Source organism: Gopherus evgoodei, chromosome 3 (genome assembly GCF_007399415.2).
Source record: "Gopherus evgoodei ecotype Sinaloan lineage chromosome 3, rGopEvg1_v1.p, whole genome shotgun sequence".
Classification (NCBI taxonomy): Eukaryota; Metazoa; Chordata; order Testudines; family Testudinidae; genus Gopherus; species Gopherus evgoodei.
In genome coordinates, this window is record NC_044324.1 from 200,346,143 (window position 1) to 200,366,753 (window position 20,611).

Consider the following 20,611-nt stretch of genomic DNA (forward strand, 5'->3'; position numbering starts at 1 on the left):
TCACTTTCCCCAGGTGTGTATGGCTAAAGCTAGGCATGTTGCAATTATACAGAGGCATCTGCGCAGTCCTATCAATTCCAGACCAGCAAGTGTCCTGATGTTCCCAGTGTTTGACTTTTGCAGAACAGAATCTAACAGCTGTGCCAGATTGTCTGGGTCATTTGAGGTGTGTGACTACCCAACTCGTTTCAAGTATATATTAGAACTTAAATGAGGTTTGAAGACAGACTTCCAGAGGTGAAGAGCTAGCATATTAAATCACTGTGCCATGTTTAGTAGCACCTTTACACTTAGGCAATCCAATTCTCATTCAAATCCACAGACTTTACTGGGATGACACTTGGGATGCATTTGAGCTATAGTTTCTTAATTGATTTTTATGTTATATTTTGATTTTAGATTAGTGACTAGGAGGTTGTTTCCGCACCCATAGAAAGGATCTATGGAAAGGCTCATTGATTTCAGTGGGAACCATCAGGAGGATCTCAGAATTGGAGGATCTCAGAATGTTTGTCTACCTGAAGTATGCAGTAATATTTTGGGGCTGGGAGGGAAGGTCTGCCGCAGCTCTTGAACTCTTAACTCAGTTCTTTACTCAAAAGAAGCTCCTGTTGATTTGAGAATTGGGTCTTATGCATCACTTGAAACTGGGTTTCTGTATTGCAATATTGTTGCAATGTAAAACATGCTTTTTAGATATATTTTGGTGATTAAATTGTCAGACTATCTGAGGTCTGGCTGTTTTAATGCAGATCAACAATATTATCATAATTCTTCATAAGTGGTGCTTGCTTAACCTCTTTACTCTCTTCAGATTTATAATGCACATTAATGAAAAAGCCTCTTTTCTTTCCTTCTGCGTATGCTAACAGAATATTTCTTACTGCCCTTTTGAAATAGTAAAGCCTTAAAAGAATGGCTGCCAGTTGTAATAGGATCTAGAGTAGAGTGGGTTAACAATGAGTAATGAGGAGCCCAAGTGGTCAGGTAAAGTGGAAATGAAAATACCGGCAGCCTACGTTTACTATTCAAATGTAGAAATCATGCTGTACAGGTGCTTTCTGGTGTTATATGGTATTTAGGGATTCCAAGAATATATCTGTTTAGTGACGTGTAATAAAACTCTGCATGCCTAGTTTTTATTGCTAGAGTGATTTTGTTTATTGGTTTTAGAGCTAGCAAGCATTGCCTTAATTACTGAGCCCGAGAACTGCTAGGCTGAATTTAGTTCTTTTATGTCACATACAAAGATTTTTTTCCCTACCAAGAGAGCTTTCAGCATTATGTTCAATTAGTGGTCTTGAAATAAACATTGTCCAGGTGGTGCTACTTGAATAGTTACAGTGTAGTCCCCATGAAGAGAATCAGCTTGGAACTCAAGTTGCTCAATTTCTGAACGCTGCTGCTTTTTCCAAAGAATAGTACACCTTCAAAATGCCAGTCTCTGTGCAACCTTGCAATCTTGTATTTTAAGACTGTCAGAAGGTATATTTTCTAACCTTCCATATTTTTGTCTTCTGAAGGTGCTTTGGAGTTTGGAGTCTCAAATGGAAAAAAGGGTAAAATGCTGTACAACAGCATTTTGGGAAAATATTTTTGATAGGATGAGACTCCTTATTCTCTTAAACCCCAGTTAGCACAATTCACTGCCGCAAGATACTATTAAAACTAAGAGCTTAGTATGATTAAAAAGAGGATTTACTGTTTCTTGGGATTTTGATAACGTACAGAGCTATAATAGTGAAGATGAAAACAAACAAACAAAAACTTTAAGAGTTTTGGAAGAAACCAAACCCTCCTGCTAGACGGCATAAGCCAACCTCTGCTAATGGAGGTTTGGAGGAAACTTCACGGTGAGCCTGTTATTCCATGACTACCTACTGCAGGGTATCTTGCATCTTCCTTTAACATAGCTGGTTTTGGTCACTGTTTGAGACAGACTATAGGACTAGATGGATCCACAATGGCAATTCCTGTGTTTTTAGGTTACAGTTTTTGAAAAACTGCTCTTTCTTTTACCATACCTACGTGCATGTTTGTGATTTGTCTACACATTGGTTTTCCGGCTGTGGCCACTAGATCACTGATGCTAGAGCCCTCTATTACAAAAGTAAAAGCATTTGTAAGTTATCCAGCAGTGATGATTTGGTTACTTATAGATACTTCTGGGGGAATTCACCAAAAAATTAAAAATTCTGCACCAAAAATTAAAAATTCTGTGCACAATATTTTAAAATTCTGCAAATTTTATTTGTCAAAATAACACTATATAATCATGCCAGTTTCAATTATTTTAATAATTTATGTCAAAATACCAATCAACAAGTGTGTCTGTAACAATACAGACACAAACAAAAAAAATCCCCCAGGAATAGTTAAAGAAACGCCATACAACCCAGTTCCTGTTTCTCTGCCCCCTCTCCCGCAGAACCCAGTCATGAGGTGCCTCCCAGCCCAGACACCCGTACCCCTGACCCCCAGAGCCCAGAGGTGGAAACTGCCTGATGCTGGGTCCTGGTCTTGTACGGAGTTTCCTCCATGCCATCTCTTTCCTTCAGGTCGTGTTTAGTACTGCAGCTGCCCGGAACCCTCCAGCTCCCTTCCCCGTCCCTTCTATTTGTGAGCTGGGACCTGCTGGATTCAGTGGCCTCTAGTGGTGGCCAGCAGTTCTATAGTCCATTTTTTGGAGGGGAGAGGGGGAGCGGGAGGGGAGGAAAGGAATTTCTGCATGCACAACATTAATTTCTGCTCAAATTCTGCTTTGCACAGTGACGCAGAATTCGTCTAGGAGTACTTGTAGATCAGTCCAGATTTTTTTAGATTTTCCAGGCATTTTTTTGATCAAGGAACCTAAAAATAGTAAAATAGTAAAAAATAGTAAAAACCCATCCCCAAAACAAAACACAACTCTCTGCACCCTTTGTGCTGCTGCATGGCCTTTCTTTGATGTAAGTTCAGTTGTCATCACATTTGCAGACAGTCTCAAAACTGGAGCAGTAACAATTATGCCAGGGGACAGAACCAAACCACAAAGAAACCTGGAATTTAGAGCAATGAGAGTTGCAAGGCAATGAGGTACATTTCAGTAGTAATAAAGGTAGAGTGTATTCCCAGGAAATTAATAGAGGAAAGATTGGAGAAGAGACATAGTCGAGTAGCTATGTCAATCCCATTACAATTAAGAACATAAGAACCTAAGAATGGGTCAGACCAAAGGTCCATTGAGCCCAGTATCCTGTCTACTGACAGTGACCAATACCAAGTGCTCCTTTTGTATCTCGATCATCCAGGGCCCCACTGGTTGTTTAGCAGGCTTCCTGCTTCTGATGTAGTTAAAAAGCATTTTGTTATTACCTTTGAATTTTTTGGCTAGATATTCTTCAAATTAGTTTGTTTCTTGTTTCTATATTGATATTACTTTTTGAGGTAATTAAGCAAAATAGCCTCCAAGAAGATGTGAAATCTGGATTGGAGGTGTGCCCACTAGGTGATTTTGATCTCAAGATGTAGTCTACTGTATGAAAAAGTTTGTAAACATTTGGATAGCAATTGGTCTTTTATTTTGTCTTAATAGAGACCTGAGGAGAACTCTGTGAAGTTTGAAAGCTTGTCTCTTCCACCAGCAGAAGTTGGTCCAATAAAAGACATTACCTCACGTACCTCCTCACTTTAATAAAATATAAACAGATATGTGCAGATTTGCAGTGAATATAAAAAATTCTGTGGTTCAAACTGCGTCAGGTTTGATACAGAGCTAGTGTATTTTCCCTCTCCTATTTTGCTATACACTTGCCTATTTTGGAAAACACTCTTGGACTGTTGGAAAACACTGTCGGAAAAGGGGATGGTAATAATCACTTTCATTTTTTCATTTTTTACCACTATGATTCAGTGAGTACATTTCTCAGAAAGCCTGGTGTATATTTCTCTTACATCTGATTTGTATGAAAGTTGCACTAGGTTATCCTGAAAGGTATTACAGATAATGCTGGCTGATGGAGGAGAAGAGACTGCAATATTTATAGTGCAGTTCCGTAAAAATCTATGATTTTAAGTGGTTGTTTAAATTAGTCAGCATTTAAAACTCTGTTAGGGATAACAGAGATTTATTACAGTTAATGAAAGGCTAATCAAAGTGAGCCCTGAGATAAACAGTACAACAAAGCAAACATGAACTAATATAATAAATAAACAAGACTCAGTAGACATTTAAAAGACTTTGTAATCTTGGGAAGCACTCAATAAGTTTTCCAGAACTCCTATGACATAGCTTAGATTTAAAGTTTTAATGACATAGAACCAACTCGTTCCATTTAATCAGCAGAGTCAGATTTGCCTTCCGTGTGCTTCCAAATGTTTAGCTTCATGGACCAATGGCTATGACTGTATAGCTATGATTCTTTTAGTGCATCTGTTTTTATGGGCTTATAAATTGTAAGGCTCTCACTTGATCATTGCCTGGAAGTTTTAGAAATGTGAATTTACAGCTAAGACCTAACATCTGTAGTGCTTTTTTAAACATTCTTGGAGTGATTTGCTACCAAGTTACTCACATTTAAATAAACCTTACTTACAGCTGGGGTAATACATTGCTTGGTGACTCACATTCTATGTTGCTTTAGGGTAGGAGTCTCTTTCAGTTGAGAATTTTACAGTGGATGAATCTAAGGATTTTAAAAATGCATCCAATGATTTTTGTTGTCCAAGTCAGTACTGAAAAGATTGATAGATTTCAGAAGATATTGCCCAGCTATGGATTATGTAGCATTTCACTGGAGTTAGTTAAACAAAACCAGTAAAACTAAACCTGTTGAAACAAATGTGGTGGGGCTAAAATTGGAACATTCTAACCCAGTTCCTGCACTGCTCTTTTCAATGACATTATTTAACTGTTATTTTAGTACATTGTTTTCATTTCTGTTGTGGGACTTTGAACCATTTTAGGGTTTGCTGTATTATTAAATCCATAAAAACAATGAAACATAAAACAAAGCATTCCAACAAAGTTTTTTTTCCTAACCAGATCTCGAATCACCAAGACCAAAGGCTCTGCAGTCTTAACTAAACAACAGAAGACACCAGAATCAGTGTCTCCTCCAGGTACAGGTGCTTAGTATTCTTTGATTTATTCCTTGTTGGAACTTGATAAGAAATGAAGCCTGATAAACTCTGCAATCAATATGTGGAATGCTACATTTCATCTAGTTGCTACTACAGAGCAGGTGTATAGTTTGGAGAGCTACATAGACAAAGAGCATCTTGGATATATATTCAACCAAACTCTGTTAGCTTTTGGGTATCTGGACTTATATCTCTTTTCACTTCCATATCAAGGTACTAACATGGAAAATGAGGAGAATTCATCTTTTAGAACCTACTGAAAAATTGTACTCAAGCTAGTAAAGATGAATCAGTGGATTAACTGAGAGCATGAAAATGACTGATCAGACTATTTTGGAATCATGGCTCTCAGAGTTATATCACCTCAAGACATCCTGTCATCCTGGTTTTGTTGAGAATTAGTTGGATAGTGTCAACTCAATGTGTTGATCACAGTCCTGCTGGTATATCCGGGGTACAGAGTCAAGGGACAGAGAAAAGATACTTGAGGAAGTCTAACAGCAAAAAGAGGTTCTGGGTAAAGGGAGCTGCATTATCCTCTTTCTTGACATTTCTGCAACAATTCAAATTAAACAGAGTTTTTTTTAATACACATTGTAATACATATTAATGTAAACATTTATCAACAGCCACTTGGAAATGCATACCATAGATTGTGAAACTAGGAGTCTGTTTCCAGGACAACACTCTGTCATTTGAAGGTTTTTTATTTTAAAGCCAGCAAACTCAGTTGCTGGAAGTATTTTGATATCCATTTGGACAAAAGGGTTGTTTGAGTGACTGAATTATATTCCAATGTGAAATCACTATTTTTTGCTTTGAGAATGAAATATCGGTTCGAATGTACTAATGTGCAAGAGCTCTCTGTTTTATTAATGTGGCAAATCTCAGTTTTGTTTATTTCTTGTTATTATGGTTACATTTGGAAGAGATGTTTGTCAGCAGATTGTTTTTAGATATCAGTCTTATCACTTCCTTGCTATAAGATTTCAGATATCTGCATAATGGCAAAATAGGATGAAATAGGTGACATGTGCCCCCAAATTTAATATTTTTAATAACATACTTTTACAAACCCATAAATAACATTTCAGTGAATTTACATGAAATTCTAGTAGAAATACATTTAATCTCCCCTGTTCCCCAGAAATTCCCTGCCTTTTTTGCAACCCCAAAATACGTAGTACTCATGAATGAGAACATGAAATTGACTGGAAAGAGACTACACTCCAGAGTGAAACTGAGTGTATTGTCATTGTCCTAAGTGAGAGAAATAGGAAGAGTGAAAACAAACAAACAAACTAATAGTGAGAAATGTTTCTCAGAGAATGAGGAGCTCCCTAAATCAAAACACTGAGACTCATCCAGTATTTCTTCTTTCCCTCCCATGGCACTCTAACCAATCTCCCCATTACTGTCATCATAATTGGGAGGGGTGTTCCTGATGCGAAGCTGCTAGATAGACAGGCAGCCCACAGATGACATTCTCTTCGTTTGTCTCTTGATCTTGCAGTGCCTTTTGCACTGTGACAGGCTGGTAGAGGAATGGAGAGACAGCATAAGTGAGGAGGGAGGTAGGTGGCACACAAGCTAGCCTCTTAGGGAGGGCAGCAGCAGGCCGAAATCAGGAGATAGTTTGAGTAAGTCGGGAACACAGGAATTTGTGGCCAACTCTGGGAACTTTACAGGTGTGGACAGTTTTACCTGTGGTTATCAAAGCTGCTTTTGTTAGTTACCTTCAGGAAAGGGCTTCCCAGGTTGGCCAGAGCAGAACAGGAACATTTGGCCATGACTCCTTTTAAGGTTCTTCCTCAGTTCATGATGAAGCTTCCCTTGCAGCAGGATGTCTGGATATGTCCTGAGTATCTTTTGTGCAGTTCCTCCAATGTCATTATCATGAGCATGATTCCTGTGCATGACAATGAAGCCAGGCAGTCAGAAGGCCTGATTCTTAGACTGTTCTGGCAGTGTTAAGGAGCTTCAGTGTAAATGAGAATAAGGCCTGGTGAGTCTGCTTTAAAGGAAGGGGTTATGTGGGTTTGGCGAATAAAAGGGTATTTCTCCCATCAACATCACTGTCACAGTGGCAGCTATTGGGCTCAATTCACCCTCACTGACATAGGGAAAAGTTACATGCTCCTGCCTGTGCCAGCAGGGACAGCTGTGTCCCAGAGGGATTCACTTTGTAGGAAGGTGTCATAAACAGATAGTTAAGGGTTAATAGAACAGAAGTACTTCATGTCTCTTTTGTCTGTAAAGGGTTAACAAGATCAGTGAGCCTGGCTGTCACCTGACCAGAGGACCAATCACGGGGCAGGATACTTTCAAATCTCGAGGGAGGGAAGTCTGTGTGTGTGCTGTTAGTGTTGGTTGTAGTTCTCTCTGGGTTCTGAGAGTGACCAGATGTGCAACCAGGTTTCTCTCCAATCTCAGTGATACAGTCTTTTATATGTCCAGAATAGTAAGTACTAGGTAGATAAGGCGAGTTAGGCTTATGTTTGTTTTCTTTATTTGCAAATGTATATTTGGCTGGAAGGAGTTCAAATTTGTATTTTGCTGAAAGGATTTTAATTTGTACTTGTATACTTAGGCTGGGAGGGTATTCCCAGTGTTTATAGCTGAAAGACCCTGTAACCTATTCCATCTTAAATTTACAAAGATAATTTTTACTGTTTTTTCTTTCTTTAATTAAAAGCTTTTCTTGTTTAAGAATCTGATTGTTTTTTCTGTCTGGTGAGACCCCAGGGGATGGGGTCTGGATCCACCAGGGAATTGGTGGGGAGAAAGGAGGGAAGGGGGAGAGAAAGGTTAATTTTCTCTCTGTGTTAGGATTACTTTCTCTCTCAGGGAGAGTCTGGGAGGGGGAGGGAGAAGGAGGAGGGAAGATGAATTTTCCTCTCTGTTTTAAGATTCAAGGAATTTGAATCACAGTGATCTTCCAGGGTAATCCAGGAAGGGGAAGCCTGGGAGAGGCAACGGGGAGGGAAAGGGTTTACTTTCCTTGTGTTAAGATCCAGAGGGACTGGGTCTTGGGGATTCCCGGGCAAGGTTTTGGAGGGACCAGAGTGTACCAGGCACTTGAATTCCTGGTTGGTTGCAGCGCTACAAGTACTAAGCTGGTAATTGAGCTTAGAGGAATTCATGCTGGTACCCCATCTTTTGGATGCTAAGGTTCAGAGTGGGGGATTATACCATGACAGAAGGGCATGCTAGAGGTTTCCTCTGGAGGAAGGCAGCTTTAAATTAAATTGGGGGCAGGGTGCAGAGGAGGCCACTGGCAAAGGCTCTAGTGTGCTGGATCGGTGCCCCAGCCATGATCCGTGCTGCCCACTTTAGAAATATGCTAGCCAACTGCAGAACTCACTGTGGACTTTCAACCACCCTAGATTATTCTGGCTAACCCAGGGCTGAGTCTAGCTACTGGATTAATAGGAATTCTGCAGAGCTTCTGGGAGACTGCAGCTGCCTAGGTTAATTTCAACTGGATTGAGCATTTAATACTGTAAGTAGTAATGCCATCTAATCCTGCACTGTGAGCAGAAATTCTGTTAAAATATTGGTGTGATGGTCTGTCTGTTTCCTGTAGCAGAGATTGCTGAGGGCAGTGTTGGTTTATATTACAGGTTTTGCCATAGTTTGTGTTTCCATCCGTTCAATAGTAGATGCATGGAAGTAAATTGTCCTTGATAGCTATTCCGATAATGCTTGGCATTTTACTGTGTGCTGTTATTTTGCACAGGCTTGTTAGGACCTGCTCTTTCAAGGTGCTGTGTACATCCAGGGAGCTCCTCGAGTGCCTCAGCTCTCTGAGAGATCAGGGCACTGCACACCAGTCAGGAAGCATGCCTTACCTGGTAGGATGGGGACATTATAGCAGTTCAGCTCCTGTATCTTCTGTTTGCTCAATAATCCTTGTTTTTGTAAAGCCATCTTTTTAAAAAAGTATTGTGCAGAAAATTGAAAAAAAAATATAAACCATCAAGCAGCTGCTGAAATAAACACACAATGGAATATCGTCCCCAGGGTAATGTCTACAGCAGAGGTCGGCAACCTTTCAGCAGTGGTGTGCCAAGTCTTCATTTATACACTCTAATTTAAGGCTTCGTGTGCCGGTAATACATTTTAACAATTTTTAGAAGGTCTCTCTATAAGTCTATAATATATAACCAAACTACTGTTATATGTAAAGTAAACAAGGTTTTCAAAATGTTTCAGAAGCTTTGTTTAAAATTAAATTAAAATGCAGATCTTATCAGTTAAGTGTGATCCTTGCCCTTGCTTTTCCTTGCTGAGTTTTCCAATGTCTGGCACGTATTTGGATACTTTAAGCTGCACACAGGCTTCTGAATGATCACTTGTTAACTGACTCCGAGAAGGACAGAGGACAGATTTTATGTGTGAAAATACCTGTTCACACAGGTATGTGGATCCAAATGCTGAAAACATTGCAAACGCAATTTTCTTCAAACAGTTAAATTTCACTGGCAGAGATGTTCAGCAGGTCAGAATAGAGGCCCCATGATCTCTCTCGGTGACTTCAAGTGTGCTCCGCAGATCTACAAACTTTGATGTCCACAATTCTGAGCTTTTTAACTGAATGAGTTGCATTTCGAAATCTTCAAGACCCATCCACTGAAATACAGACAAATCCAAGTCGCTTTCGTTGAACTTTTCAGGTTTAATTAGAAAAGAAAGCATTGGGCCAAATTGCTGGAAATCTTGAAATCTGTCAGAAAATTCTGATTCCAGTTCTTGCATGTACTTTCCAGTCTCATCGACATTGACAGTGCAACGTGTCGATAGCTCTTTTATGAGTTGGAAATAGCAGAAAGTAGACATTTGAATATCCCTGGGAAAAAAATGCTAGTTTCACAACAAATGCTTTCCAGACTTCATAAAGATCCACAACTGTTTGCTCTGCACCCTGGAGACAGAGGTTGAGTTCATTTAGGTGAGCGGTGATATCAGTTAGAAACATGAGCTTACACAGCCATTTGTCATCATCCAGTTCGGGGTACTTTTGTTCTTTTTCCGACAAAAAAGGCCTTGATTGCATCAAAACAGTTTACAAAGCGCACCAAAACTTTGCCACGACTTAGCCACCGAATGTTGCTGTGAAGTGGGATGTCGTTATAAGCACTGTCCATCTCTTCTAGCAGTGCTTGAAATTGTCTGTAAGTCAAAGCAGATCGAGCAACAAGGAAATTCACAATTCGCACCACTGTATTCATCACATTATTAAGCTCTGAATTAGAAATTTTAGCACACAGGTTTTCTTGATGGATGATACAGTGAAATTTGACTGTCGGATGGCCAATTTGATCTTCAAGCAACTTTACAAATCCCTTCTGTTTTCCGACCATGGCAGGAGCACCATCTGTTGTCACACAAAATATTTTTCTGATATCAACTCCTCGTTCTTCAGAATGGTTTACAAAACTTTCCAGTATATCTTCCCCCTTTGTTGTGCCATGCAGGGGTTTTAGGCAACAAAATTCCTCTTGGATTTAATCGGAAGCACAGTATCTTGCAACAACTGCCAAACGTGGAACATCATTTATATCCACACTCTCATCAACTGCAACACTAAACACTGCTGTGTCTTTCAATGTAGTTGTCTGCTTTTCCTTAATGTTTTCTGCCATTTCACTTATGCATCTCTCAGCTGTTCTGGCAGAGATGGGCAGATCTTTTATTCTAGATGTGATTGTATCTTTGTTTGGCAAATCATTGAACAAAATCTCCGAACTGCTGAAAAAAACTTCTTTTATATATTTCCCATTTGTAAACGGCTTTCCGTTTTTTGCAATGCACTGTGCAATCTTGTAACTTCCTTCTGTAGCTTGATTTTTACTTACACTTAAGCTTTTAAAAACACTACTTTGCTTCTCATAGGCTGCTACTGCCTTTTTGATTGATTCGGTCTTGTCTGCTTTGTCAAGAAAAGTTTTCTCGTACTTCGTTTCAAAATGTCGTTGAACACTTGATGTGCGACAAACAACACTTTCATAACAGAAAGCACAAATAGCATGGTCCTTCTTCTAAGTAAACCCTAATGCATCTGTCCAAGCAGGCTGAAATGATCAGACATCTAGCTTCACTTTCTTAGGAACTGCCATTTTGTCAAATGTTCCCTTCAACTCTCAGTGGGGAAAAAAATGGTGATAGAAGGCAGGCACAAGGTCAAACACAGTGTGGTTTGAGATAAGCAATTTTAAGATGGGAGTGCTGAGCTGCACCCCCTCTTCCCTTGTGTGCAACCCTCACTGTCCCAGGCTGGGAACAATGGGCCACAGCAGTGAGGCTGCAGAGCAGTGATCCAAGGCCAGGAGAAGAGCCCAGGGTGGCTTTCAGGGACTCCAGGCCAGAAAGCAGGCTGAGCAGGGCTGGAGATCTAGACCGGGCTGGCAAGAGGTCAGCAACTGGAACCCCAGATTGGCAGCTGAGGTGAGTGAGCTGGCCCCAGTAGGGCTGAGCAGGGCCACAGGCCTGGACCTTGTCTGGAAGGGTGCCTGCGCAAGGTAAGTAGGGCTGCCGCAAGGGGGACCCTGGCTGGCAAAGGGCCTGCTCTGGGGTTTCAGCCACGGGCTCCTGCCAGCTGGGGTCTCAGCCCCCTGCCAGCCTGGGGGAAGGAACCCCAGGCTGGCAATGGGGGCTGAGTGGGGCTGCGACGGGGGAGCAGATCACTACTGTGGATGCTGCTCTCTCCCGCTCTGCCCACATAGAGCAGGGGTGGCAGAAGTTCCTTACGGGGGGGGGGCACCATTGTCTGAACTGTGGCACCCCCATGACACCCCTTCCCTAAGGAACCCCAGTCACAGCACCTCTCCCCCCGAGGTCACACACCCACGGAACGCCTCTTCCCCAAGACTGCACCCTTCCCCCCCCCACTCCATCATTTGTCCTAACAGCCAGTAAAGAGTGGTGGGGCCATGGCCCTCAAAACCCCCTGTTTCAGCACCCCTGACACAGAGCTAAGCAGGCAGCAGTGTGTGCGCATGTGACAGAGACTGCTCTGCTGAGCTGAGCCAGTGAGAGAAGGGTGGCTGATATCGGGGCTGTCCCCTGCCTCAGGACTGGTTGCTTCCAGCAGCTGTCTGAACTTAGAGACAGCGGGCCGACATACTCACTCTTCCACAGTGCACACACTGTCTCTCTCCCCCCACCCACACACGCTCTCTACCCCACCACTTGCACATTGCAGTTGAAAATCTAGTAGGATGCCCATAGAACAATGGGATAGAGAAACCTACATCATGTGATGCTGTACCAGCCCGTGAGGCATTGTAAACCCTTCCCAAAGCACCCCGCAGCCAGTTGCACAGTGGGATAGCTACCCACAGTGCACCGCTCTCTGTGGTGATCCAAGAGATTCTAGCATGAATGTGCTCTGGTGACACGGTGGACATGCAACAGCTGTTCAATTAAAACACTTTAACTAAAGCCACATTACCCTTTAGTGTAGGCCTAGCTTAAGAGTGAGACAAGACCCAGCTCTGTTGAAACTAAAGACCCACAACTTCCTCCATAGTTAGCAGGACTCAAGCCTGCACAGGGAGACTCCAATGGGTTTCTAGTCTAGCACCTTAACCACTTGGCCACAACTACTCGCTTGATATGTGTCTCTCACTGCACTCTAGTTCTGTTCTCAATGAGTGATCAACTCCAGTTGTTTCCTCAGACCAGCTTCCGCAACACACACACTGCTGTGCCATTGTGTAAGTGTGTCCATGGCTGAACAGCAAGAATTCCTGCTTGAATTCCTGCTCGAATCCCAGAGCGGCTGCAGGTTGAGTGGCTCAGCTCGCTGCTGCTCTGGGGTTTCAGCCGCGGGCTCCTGCCAGCTGGGGTGTCAGTCCCCTGTCAGCCTGGGGTTCCTTCCCCCAGGCTGGCAGTGGGGGCTGAGTGGGGCTGCTGCAGGGGGGACCCCGGCTGGCAAGGGGCCAGCAGCGGGAATCCCAGAGCGGATGCAGGCTGAGCGGCTCAGCCCGCTGCCATTCAGGCGCTTTCTGCCTCGGGCTCCTGCCAGCTGGGGTCTCAGCCCCCTGCCAGCCTGGGGTTCCTTCCCCCAGGCTGGGAGTGGGGGCTGAGTGGGGCTGCTGCAGGGGGGACCCCGGCTGGCAAGGGGCTGGTGGCAGAAAGCGCCTGAATGGCAGCGGGCTGATCCGCTCAGCCCGCCCCACGTGCCATTAAAAATTGGCTCGTGTGCCACATTTGGCATGCGTGCCATAGGTTGCCGACCCCTGGTCTACAGTGTGTTTAAGCAGAACAGCTGGCAAAAACAGGAACTGAAAATCCCTAATCTTTTTAATTTGCTGGCAATCAGCAATTGTACTAAGTCTGCTCCCTTCAGCCCCAGTATACATCCCTGACCTGACATTTGCTGCTCTGATTCTAATTGTATAAACTGACTGCTGCATTCCTCAGAGACCTGCTGAGCTGCTGACAGGCTCAAGTGAACACTGTGGTCTCCTGGATGGAAACAGCTGCAGTGGCCTTGGTGATTGGGACACTGTAGCTTTGATTGTTTTTTACACCTGTGGCTTGGATGTTGTGAAGAGCGATCTGAAAATCCTCTCCTCTTTTACACCTTTCAGTTGCAGGCCCTAGTCCACAAAGACTTGACATAGGCATAACCTGAGGGTGCATATGTGTTTCAGGACCCCCTCTGTGCCTGAATGAAAAAAGATAAGAGTCCATTACAGTGTCACCTGGAGATCCTTGGCCTCTAAGCTTTAGCTGGAGAAACTCATACTTTCAATTCTGAAGGCCCCTGTTAAGTCCCCAAGAAGATGGCCATCAGACCGGTGTATTGCACAACTTTAGTTTGTGAGTATTGATTTCAGTAGGACTGCTTGCATGCATAATGTTATGTATGTGCGTAAGTCTTTGTAGGGTCGAGGCCTGGATGTTTCGATACAGCTGCTGGTGAACTGATAAATCGAAGCTAGCCAGCTTCTCAGATCTAGTCCTTTTCATCAGTTGATTTACACAGGAGTTCAGTATCATTATCCCTGTTATACAGATGGGGAATCTGAGAGGGGAAGTGACTTGCCCCAGGTCACCCAGCAGCAAAGCTACGCGTGGAACCCAGATATCGTGAGTCCCAGGCCAGTGTGCTGCCCACTAGGCAACACTATCTCCTCTTATAGGTCTTTTAAAGCTAATATCTTAGGGGAAATAAAGCTTTACTATCATGCATAGAAAACCTCATTTTTAATCATTATCATAATATCAACATTATCAGTGTGTTTCCTTTTAAAATAAGCTTCTTAGGGAGATCTCTTTTTTTGCTAGGCCAAAGGGAAACTAAGCTACTTTTTTATTTTTGATGCAGAAAACCCATGAATAGATGGCAATGTGCTTGTAATGAGATTGTCTAAAAGATCCTTGCTCACAAGTAAAAAGTGCAATTTAAGGCACTCTCTCCCCCCCAAATCTTAACAAAGAATTGACGCTTTAAGTAAAAATTGATGAAAGGATTACATGCTGTGATCATGTTTGTGAAGGCAGCTTTAATTTCTAATCTTGTTTCTTGTGACCTGTTTTTCATGTTACAGTGTAGTGCAACAACCTTAGGCCATGGCTACTGTCATAAACAGATAGCTAAGGGTTAATGTCTCTTTCACCTGAAGCACCTGACCAGAGGACCAATCAGAAAACCGGATTTTTTCAACTTTGGGTGGAGGGAATTTTGTGTCCGAGGTCTTTGTTTTCTGGCTGCCTGCTTTCTCTGAGCTTTGGAGGAGTAGTTTCTACTTTCTAGTCTTCTGTTTCTAAGTGTAAGGACAAAGAGATCAGATAGTAAGTTATATGGTTTCTTTTCTTTGGTATTTGCATGAATATAAGTGCTGGAGTGCTTTGATTTGTATTCTTTTTGAATAAGGCTGTTTATTCAGTATTCTTTTAAGCAATTGCCCTGTATTGTGTCACCTTAATACAGAGAGAACATTTGTATGTATTTTTTCTTTCTTTTTTTTATATAAAGCTTTCTTTTAAGACCTGTTGGAGTTTTTCTTTACTTCAGGGAAATTGAGTCTGTACTCACCAGGGAATTGGTGGGAGGAAGAAATCAGGGGAGATCAGTGTGGGTTTAAGTGGCTAGCCTGATTTTGCATTCCCTCTGGGGGAATAGGAAAGTTCTTTTTGTTTCCAGGACCGGGAACGGAGAGGGGGAGTCACTCTGTTTGGATTCACAGAGCTTGTGTCTGTGTATCTCTCCAGGAGCACCTGGAGGGGGGGAAGGGAAAAAGGATTATTTCCCTTTGTTGTGAGACTCAAGGGATTTGGGTCTTGGGGTCCCCAGGGAAGGTTTTTCAGGGGGACCAGAGTGCCCCAAAACACTCTAATTTTTTGGGTGGTGGCAGCAATTACCAGGTCCAAGCTGGTAGCTAAGCTTGGAGGTTTTCATGCTAACCCCCATATTTTGGACGCTAAGGTCCAGATCTGGGACTAAGGTTATGGTATGGTGTGCAGTGGTGGGATATAGACAGAATCCAGAAGCCAGTAGGAATATTATATTTTTCTTTTCTCTGCTAAGGGCTTTTTAGCAGAGATAAACAGTTTGGTTTTAAAAGGGAACCAGAGAGAATTTTTTTTTCTGCTCTCTCTGGCAGTTTGTGGCTTGCATGTTAAGCAAGAAGTCGTTAAGGTGCTATCACGAGTCTTTTGTCACACAATAGCACTCCCATTGAGAGTCATACCAGCACTATATAAATGCAAATAAAGTGGTTTTTCAGGTTTACTTAACATTGAAGATTAGCTAAAGGCACTGTTGCTAGGCAGACTTCAGGAGGCAACAGAGAGCCTGCAGTTCAGAAGAGAAACACCGGAGGGCACCCCAACACAAGAAAACAGGAACCATGTCTACCAAGGCAAAAATTGAGGCTGAAGACCAATTCAGAGAAGCTGAACACAGGCGACAACTGGAAATAAAACAAAAAGACATGGAGATGAGAGAAAAAGAAAGAAAAAATACATACAAATGTTCTCTCTGTATTAAGGTGACACAATACAGGGTCAGTTGCTTAAAAGAATATTGAATAAACAGCCTTATTCAAAAAGAATACAAATCAAAGCACTCCAGCACTTATATTCATGCAAATACCAAAGAAAAGAAACCATATAACTTACTGTCTGATCTCTTTGTCCTTACACTTAGAAACAGAAGACTAGAAAGTAGAAACTACTCCTCCAAAGCTCAGAGAAAGCAGGCAGCCAGAAAACAAAGACCTCGGACACAAAATTCCCTCCACCCAAAGTTGAAAAAATCCGGTTTTCTGATTGGTCCTCTGGTCAGGTGCTTCAGGTGAAAGAGACATTAACCCTTAGCTATCTGTTTATGACAGCTACACTTACAGTTCTGCAGGGCTGGTAATTACAGCTGTGTTCGTACAGCTGTGTAGGGCCAGCGCTGCAGTGTGGCCACACTGACAGCTACCAGCGCTGCAGTGTGGCCACATTTGCAGTGTTGTTGGGAGTGGTGCATTGTGGGCAGCTATCCCAGCATTTAAGTGGCTGCAACGTGCTTTTCAAAAGAGGGGGGTGGGGTGGAGGGAGCGTGGAGGAGACAGACAGAATGGATTTTTGGAGTTGACACTGTTCTCAGCTCCCTGCCTTGCAAGTTCTAAGGACTGGAAGACACACAGTGCCTACCTTCAATCATTTTAAAAGTTCTGACCCCCTTCCCCCACCCCTCTCTCATTCACTAAATGCAAATTATGTACTCCTAAATAGCAGTCAGACCAGATAAGCATCTGCTCAACATGGACTTCCCCCTCCCCCTCTGCCGTGTGAGCGTGCTGTTTCTCTCTTCAAGCAAACAGCTGTGAACATTCCAAAGTAATTCCCCTGTCTGCCTCCACTCGCTCAGCAAACAGGAGCTGTGTTTGTTTTTTAAATAAGCAGTTTGGCTGAACTTCGAGCTCTCCCTTTCTTCCGGTTTGTTGTGGACAGGAATTCTGGGATACCTCCTTATACCCCGGAGGTCAATAAAAGCGCTGGTGGGGTCCACACTTGCTGACCAGCGCTGGATCACCAGCGCTGGAATCGCTACACCCGAGGCTCGACCGGGTGTACAGCCAGTGCTGCAACCATGGAGTTGCAGCGTTGGCCGTGCTTTGCAAGTGTGGCCACATCCTAAGTTGCAGCGCTGTAATCCCCTCACCACCGCTGCAACTCTCTAGTGTAGCCATGGCCTTAGTCTTTGTACTACTACTATAGACAACTTCTGGTGGCTGTGCAAATCTTAGCCTAAACACTTTTCACTCTGTAGTGATTGGTACTGTAGCACCTTCTGTTATATGTACAGAAAGATAACACAATTATTGCAGGTTCCTGTGGTGTTAATGTTGAATTTTTAATGGGATTTTTTATTTTGTAAAACCTGTTTGAGTGCAATTTAATCTCTCTAAATCATCCATAGAGTAAATCTCAGATGAGGTTCCATTACTATTTTAATCCTACATAAAAACTAGTGCAAACATCAGGTTATGTGTCCTGAGTATGATTTACTAACATTTTTGATGGCCTTTTAAATATCTATTTCTTAATTAGATTGGTTTGATTATTGGCTCCTTGAAATATGTGCATATTTTAAGGATCACAGGGCAGTAGTTTTTCAGAAAGATTTCATTACGTTTTGTTTTAAAATCAGTATTTCGTGCAAACTGAAGTGTAGGAACATATGGTGTCACTTATGATGTAACACTCTTGTATAAAGGTCTTTGCTGTAAAACATTCTGCAGAGACATATAATATTCTCCTGTGAAAATATTCCTAATGTATTTAGTCAATTTTATAATAATAGCGTGCCACTGAAAATCTTTTACTGGGTATAGGTCAAATAATTAAATCATTGCCCCAACTTAAGGTAAAATGAGCAATAAGTGGTTAGAAGTTTAAAGTGCCTAATCAAAAAATAAGTATTTTAATACAGACAGTGAAAATAGCACAAAATCAATTATTTTTAGCAAAACACACATAAGAAATTCTCTAAGAGTCAAACTATCAAGGCTCATACCTCATCATTTTACTTTTAAGATAGATGCATTTGATATGGAAATCACTGAGAGACAACAACCATGAGACCCCCGATGTCATTTGTCAGAGAAGAACCACATTATATGTGATTCCTTCTTGTTTTGTGTTCAGTCTAGTTTTAAATATCCCAAGTGATAGTGCTTCTGCGCTACATGAACGTGTTCAGCTTGAGTTGTCAGTGAGCCATCCAGGTTGAAACCTTAGAGAAAGAAATTTAAATATACAGGACTGGACAGGCAGAGACTGGTCAGGCATGGGGAAATAGATTTGAAAGCCATCACAATAAAGATGATAGTTAAATTTGTGTGAATGGATGAGGTTGGACAACGTAGTGGACAAGGACAAAACCCTATAGGTCCTTTGTAGAGGGAGTGAGAGAGAAATCATTGAAGGATACATTGAAAGGGTAAAGGGAAGGGAGTGGAGGCAATGAAAGCCAAGGGGGGGGGACAGAATGTCCTGGAGAAGGGGGTGATCAGCAATATCAAAAGCTGTGAGAAGGTTGAGGCTGGAGTACAGATGGGAACTTTGTATGAGGGGTAGGGCAGAAAGAGGAAATGGCAGGAATCTCACAGTGGTGGAAAGGGAAAATTGAGTGGTATCAGGGAAGTCTCCTGTTGGTAGAGAAAGGGGATTGATTTGGAGATATGGTAGTTCAGAGTGGAAGTGTAAAGAGACTTGGTGTTTGCCATGCTTCTTATGAAGATTTCTAGGATGGACACTGCCTGGTATTTTAAAAATTAAAGCTGTACATTGTAAAGGAAATGACATTAAGCGCCTTCCTCTGATTGAGCAGCTCCGGTACTTGATGAGATATTCTTTTGCTTTTTAATAATGCGATAGCCTTGTTTGTACAGAAGGTCTAGCACAGCCAAACAGTAGGTGGGATTATATCCGTTTCTCTCAAAAATGCTGACAGACAGTGTTCTGTAGCTTCTGAGGTTTGAATTGTTAGTGAATACAGAATTGAGCCTAGTTCATTCCCTATATGCAGGATGGGGTTTGTTTGGAACTAGCTGCCAGCTAAATTGTTCAGTTCAGGCGTGGATTTTTGGGTTTTTTTTGGAGGGAGGATTTCAATTATTGATGTTTTGGTCATTTACAATAAGAAATTACAATTATACTGTTGTGATGCATATTGGTACATATGTAAATACGGAATTAACAGTGTTAAGCAAATTATTGTATGTTGACCCTATATTGTTATATAACTAACATTTCCCTTTTTTTCTAAAGTTATTTAAATACAGCTTTAACATGGTGTGTGTTTGTGCTTGTATAATAACAAAATGAACTTCATATTAATATAGGCATAGTTCTTAATGCAGCATGTGTAAATCTGGAGATCATGGCATTTTCCTGACACACTTCATTTTGTTATTATACAAGCAGAGCTGAATGCTTTCTCTCTCTCATTGTAACCTGTCTATCCACAGTGCAGATACAGTACTTGTTTTTAACAGGGCTACTGCAGGCACTCCCTGTTAAGAGGTGTCTTGCATTCGCCTAGGGCCGTTGAAAACTATTATTCCTTTTGGAACCATTTAGAAATATTACATTCAGGACCAGCTCTAGGCACCAGCAAACCAAGCATGTGCTTGGGGCAGCACAACTCCAGGGACAGCATTCTGGGGTTTCTGGTTTTTATTTTTTTGCTTAGGCAGTTGTGCTCTTGGAGGTTAATTTTTTTTTGCTTGGGGCAACAAAAAACCGAGAGCTGGCTCTGGTTACATTGTGCTGCTTAGTGGCTTTTGCACCATCTCATGATGATATGATAAATAATGAGTGTAATAGAACTAAAGAACTGTACTTCATTAAAAACACTGCAATAATTAAAAGAGTTAAAATAGTAAAACTACCTTTGAAAAAATAAAATCAAAGGAATCTAGAAAAAACAAACGGGGAAAATGGGTAAAAGGACAAAGAGGCATGGATATAGGGTCCACAGTTCTTACAGTAACAAATAAACCTTCATAACAAGACGTTTTAAGGTGTTTTATAGAAGTCAGGGAGAGCTTGATGGAAATGGATTTTAGGGAGAAGCAAGTCCCACATTTTAGACCAACTTTAAGAAGCAGAGGTGAGGAACTTAAATGATGGATAGTGCCTGACCACAGAGACCCACCAAGCTGAGGCTGAAGCTATAACTGACTTTGAGACCATTAAGGGCTTTAAAAATCAAGAGTGCTATCTTAAAATCAATCGACTGCAGCAGGCAGCTGATGAGAAGCACACAGGGTGGCCCTTTCATGGTAACAGTAGCTATAGCCACAGGGCATATGTGCTGTCCTGGCTGCATTCTGAACAAGCTGCCAGCACTGGAGAAACCCTGCTAAGTGAGGATTACAGTAACTGAGGCATGTGGTCCTGAGGACAAGTGTTGCTGTTGTGAGGTCCTCACAGGGTAACTGGCGATGTAGATGTTTAACTGTAAAAGCCCCGTTGCCAA

At 42.1% G+C, this 20,611-nt stretch overlaps 1 protein-coding gene across 5 annotated transcripts in view; it reads left to right on the top strand.

The window, feature by feature from the left end:
• CCDC85A (coiled-coil domain containing 85A) overlaps window positions 1–20,611 on the top strand; it is a 175,204-nt gene that overhangs the window by 16,478 nt on the left and 138,115 nt on the right. Inside the window, exon 3 of one of the 5 annotated variants that reach the window (XM_030557824.1) lies at window positions 5,024–5,077. The exons of the other annotated variants lie outside the window; for them this stretch is intronic. Coding sequence (XP_030413684.1) covers window positions 5,024–5,061 — 38 coding nt within the window. The 3' untranslated portion in view covers window positions 5,062–5,077. Of the gene's footprint in view, window positions 1–5,023; window positions 5,078–20,611 lie in introns of those variants that run through there. 5 annotated transcript variants of the gene reach the window in all.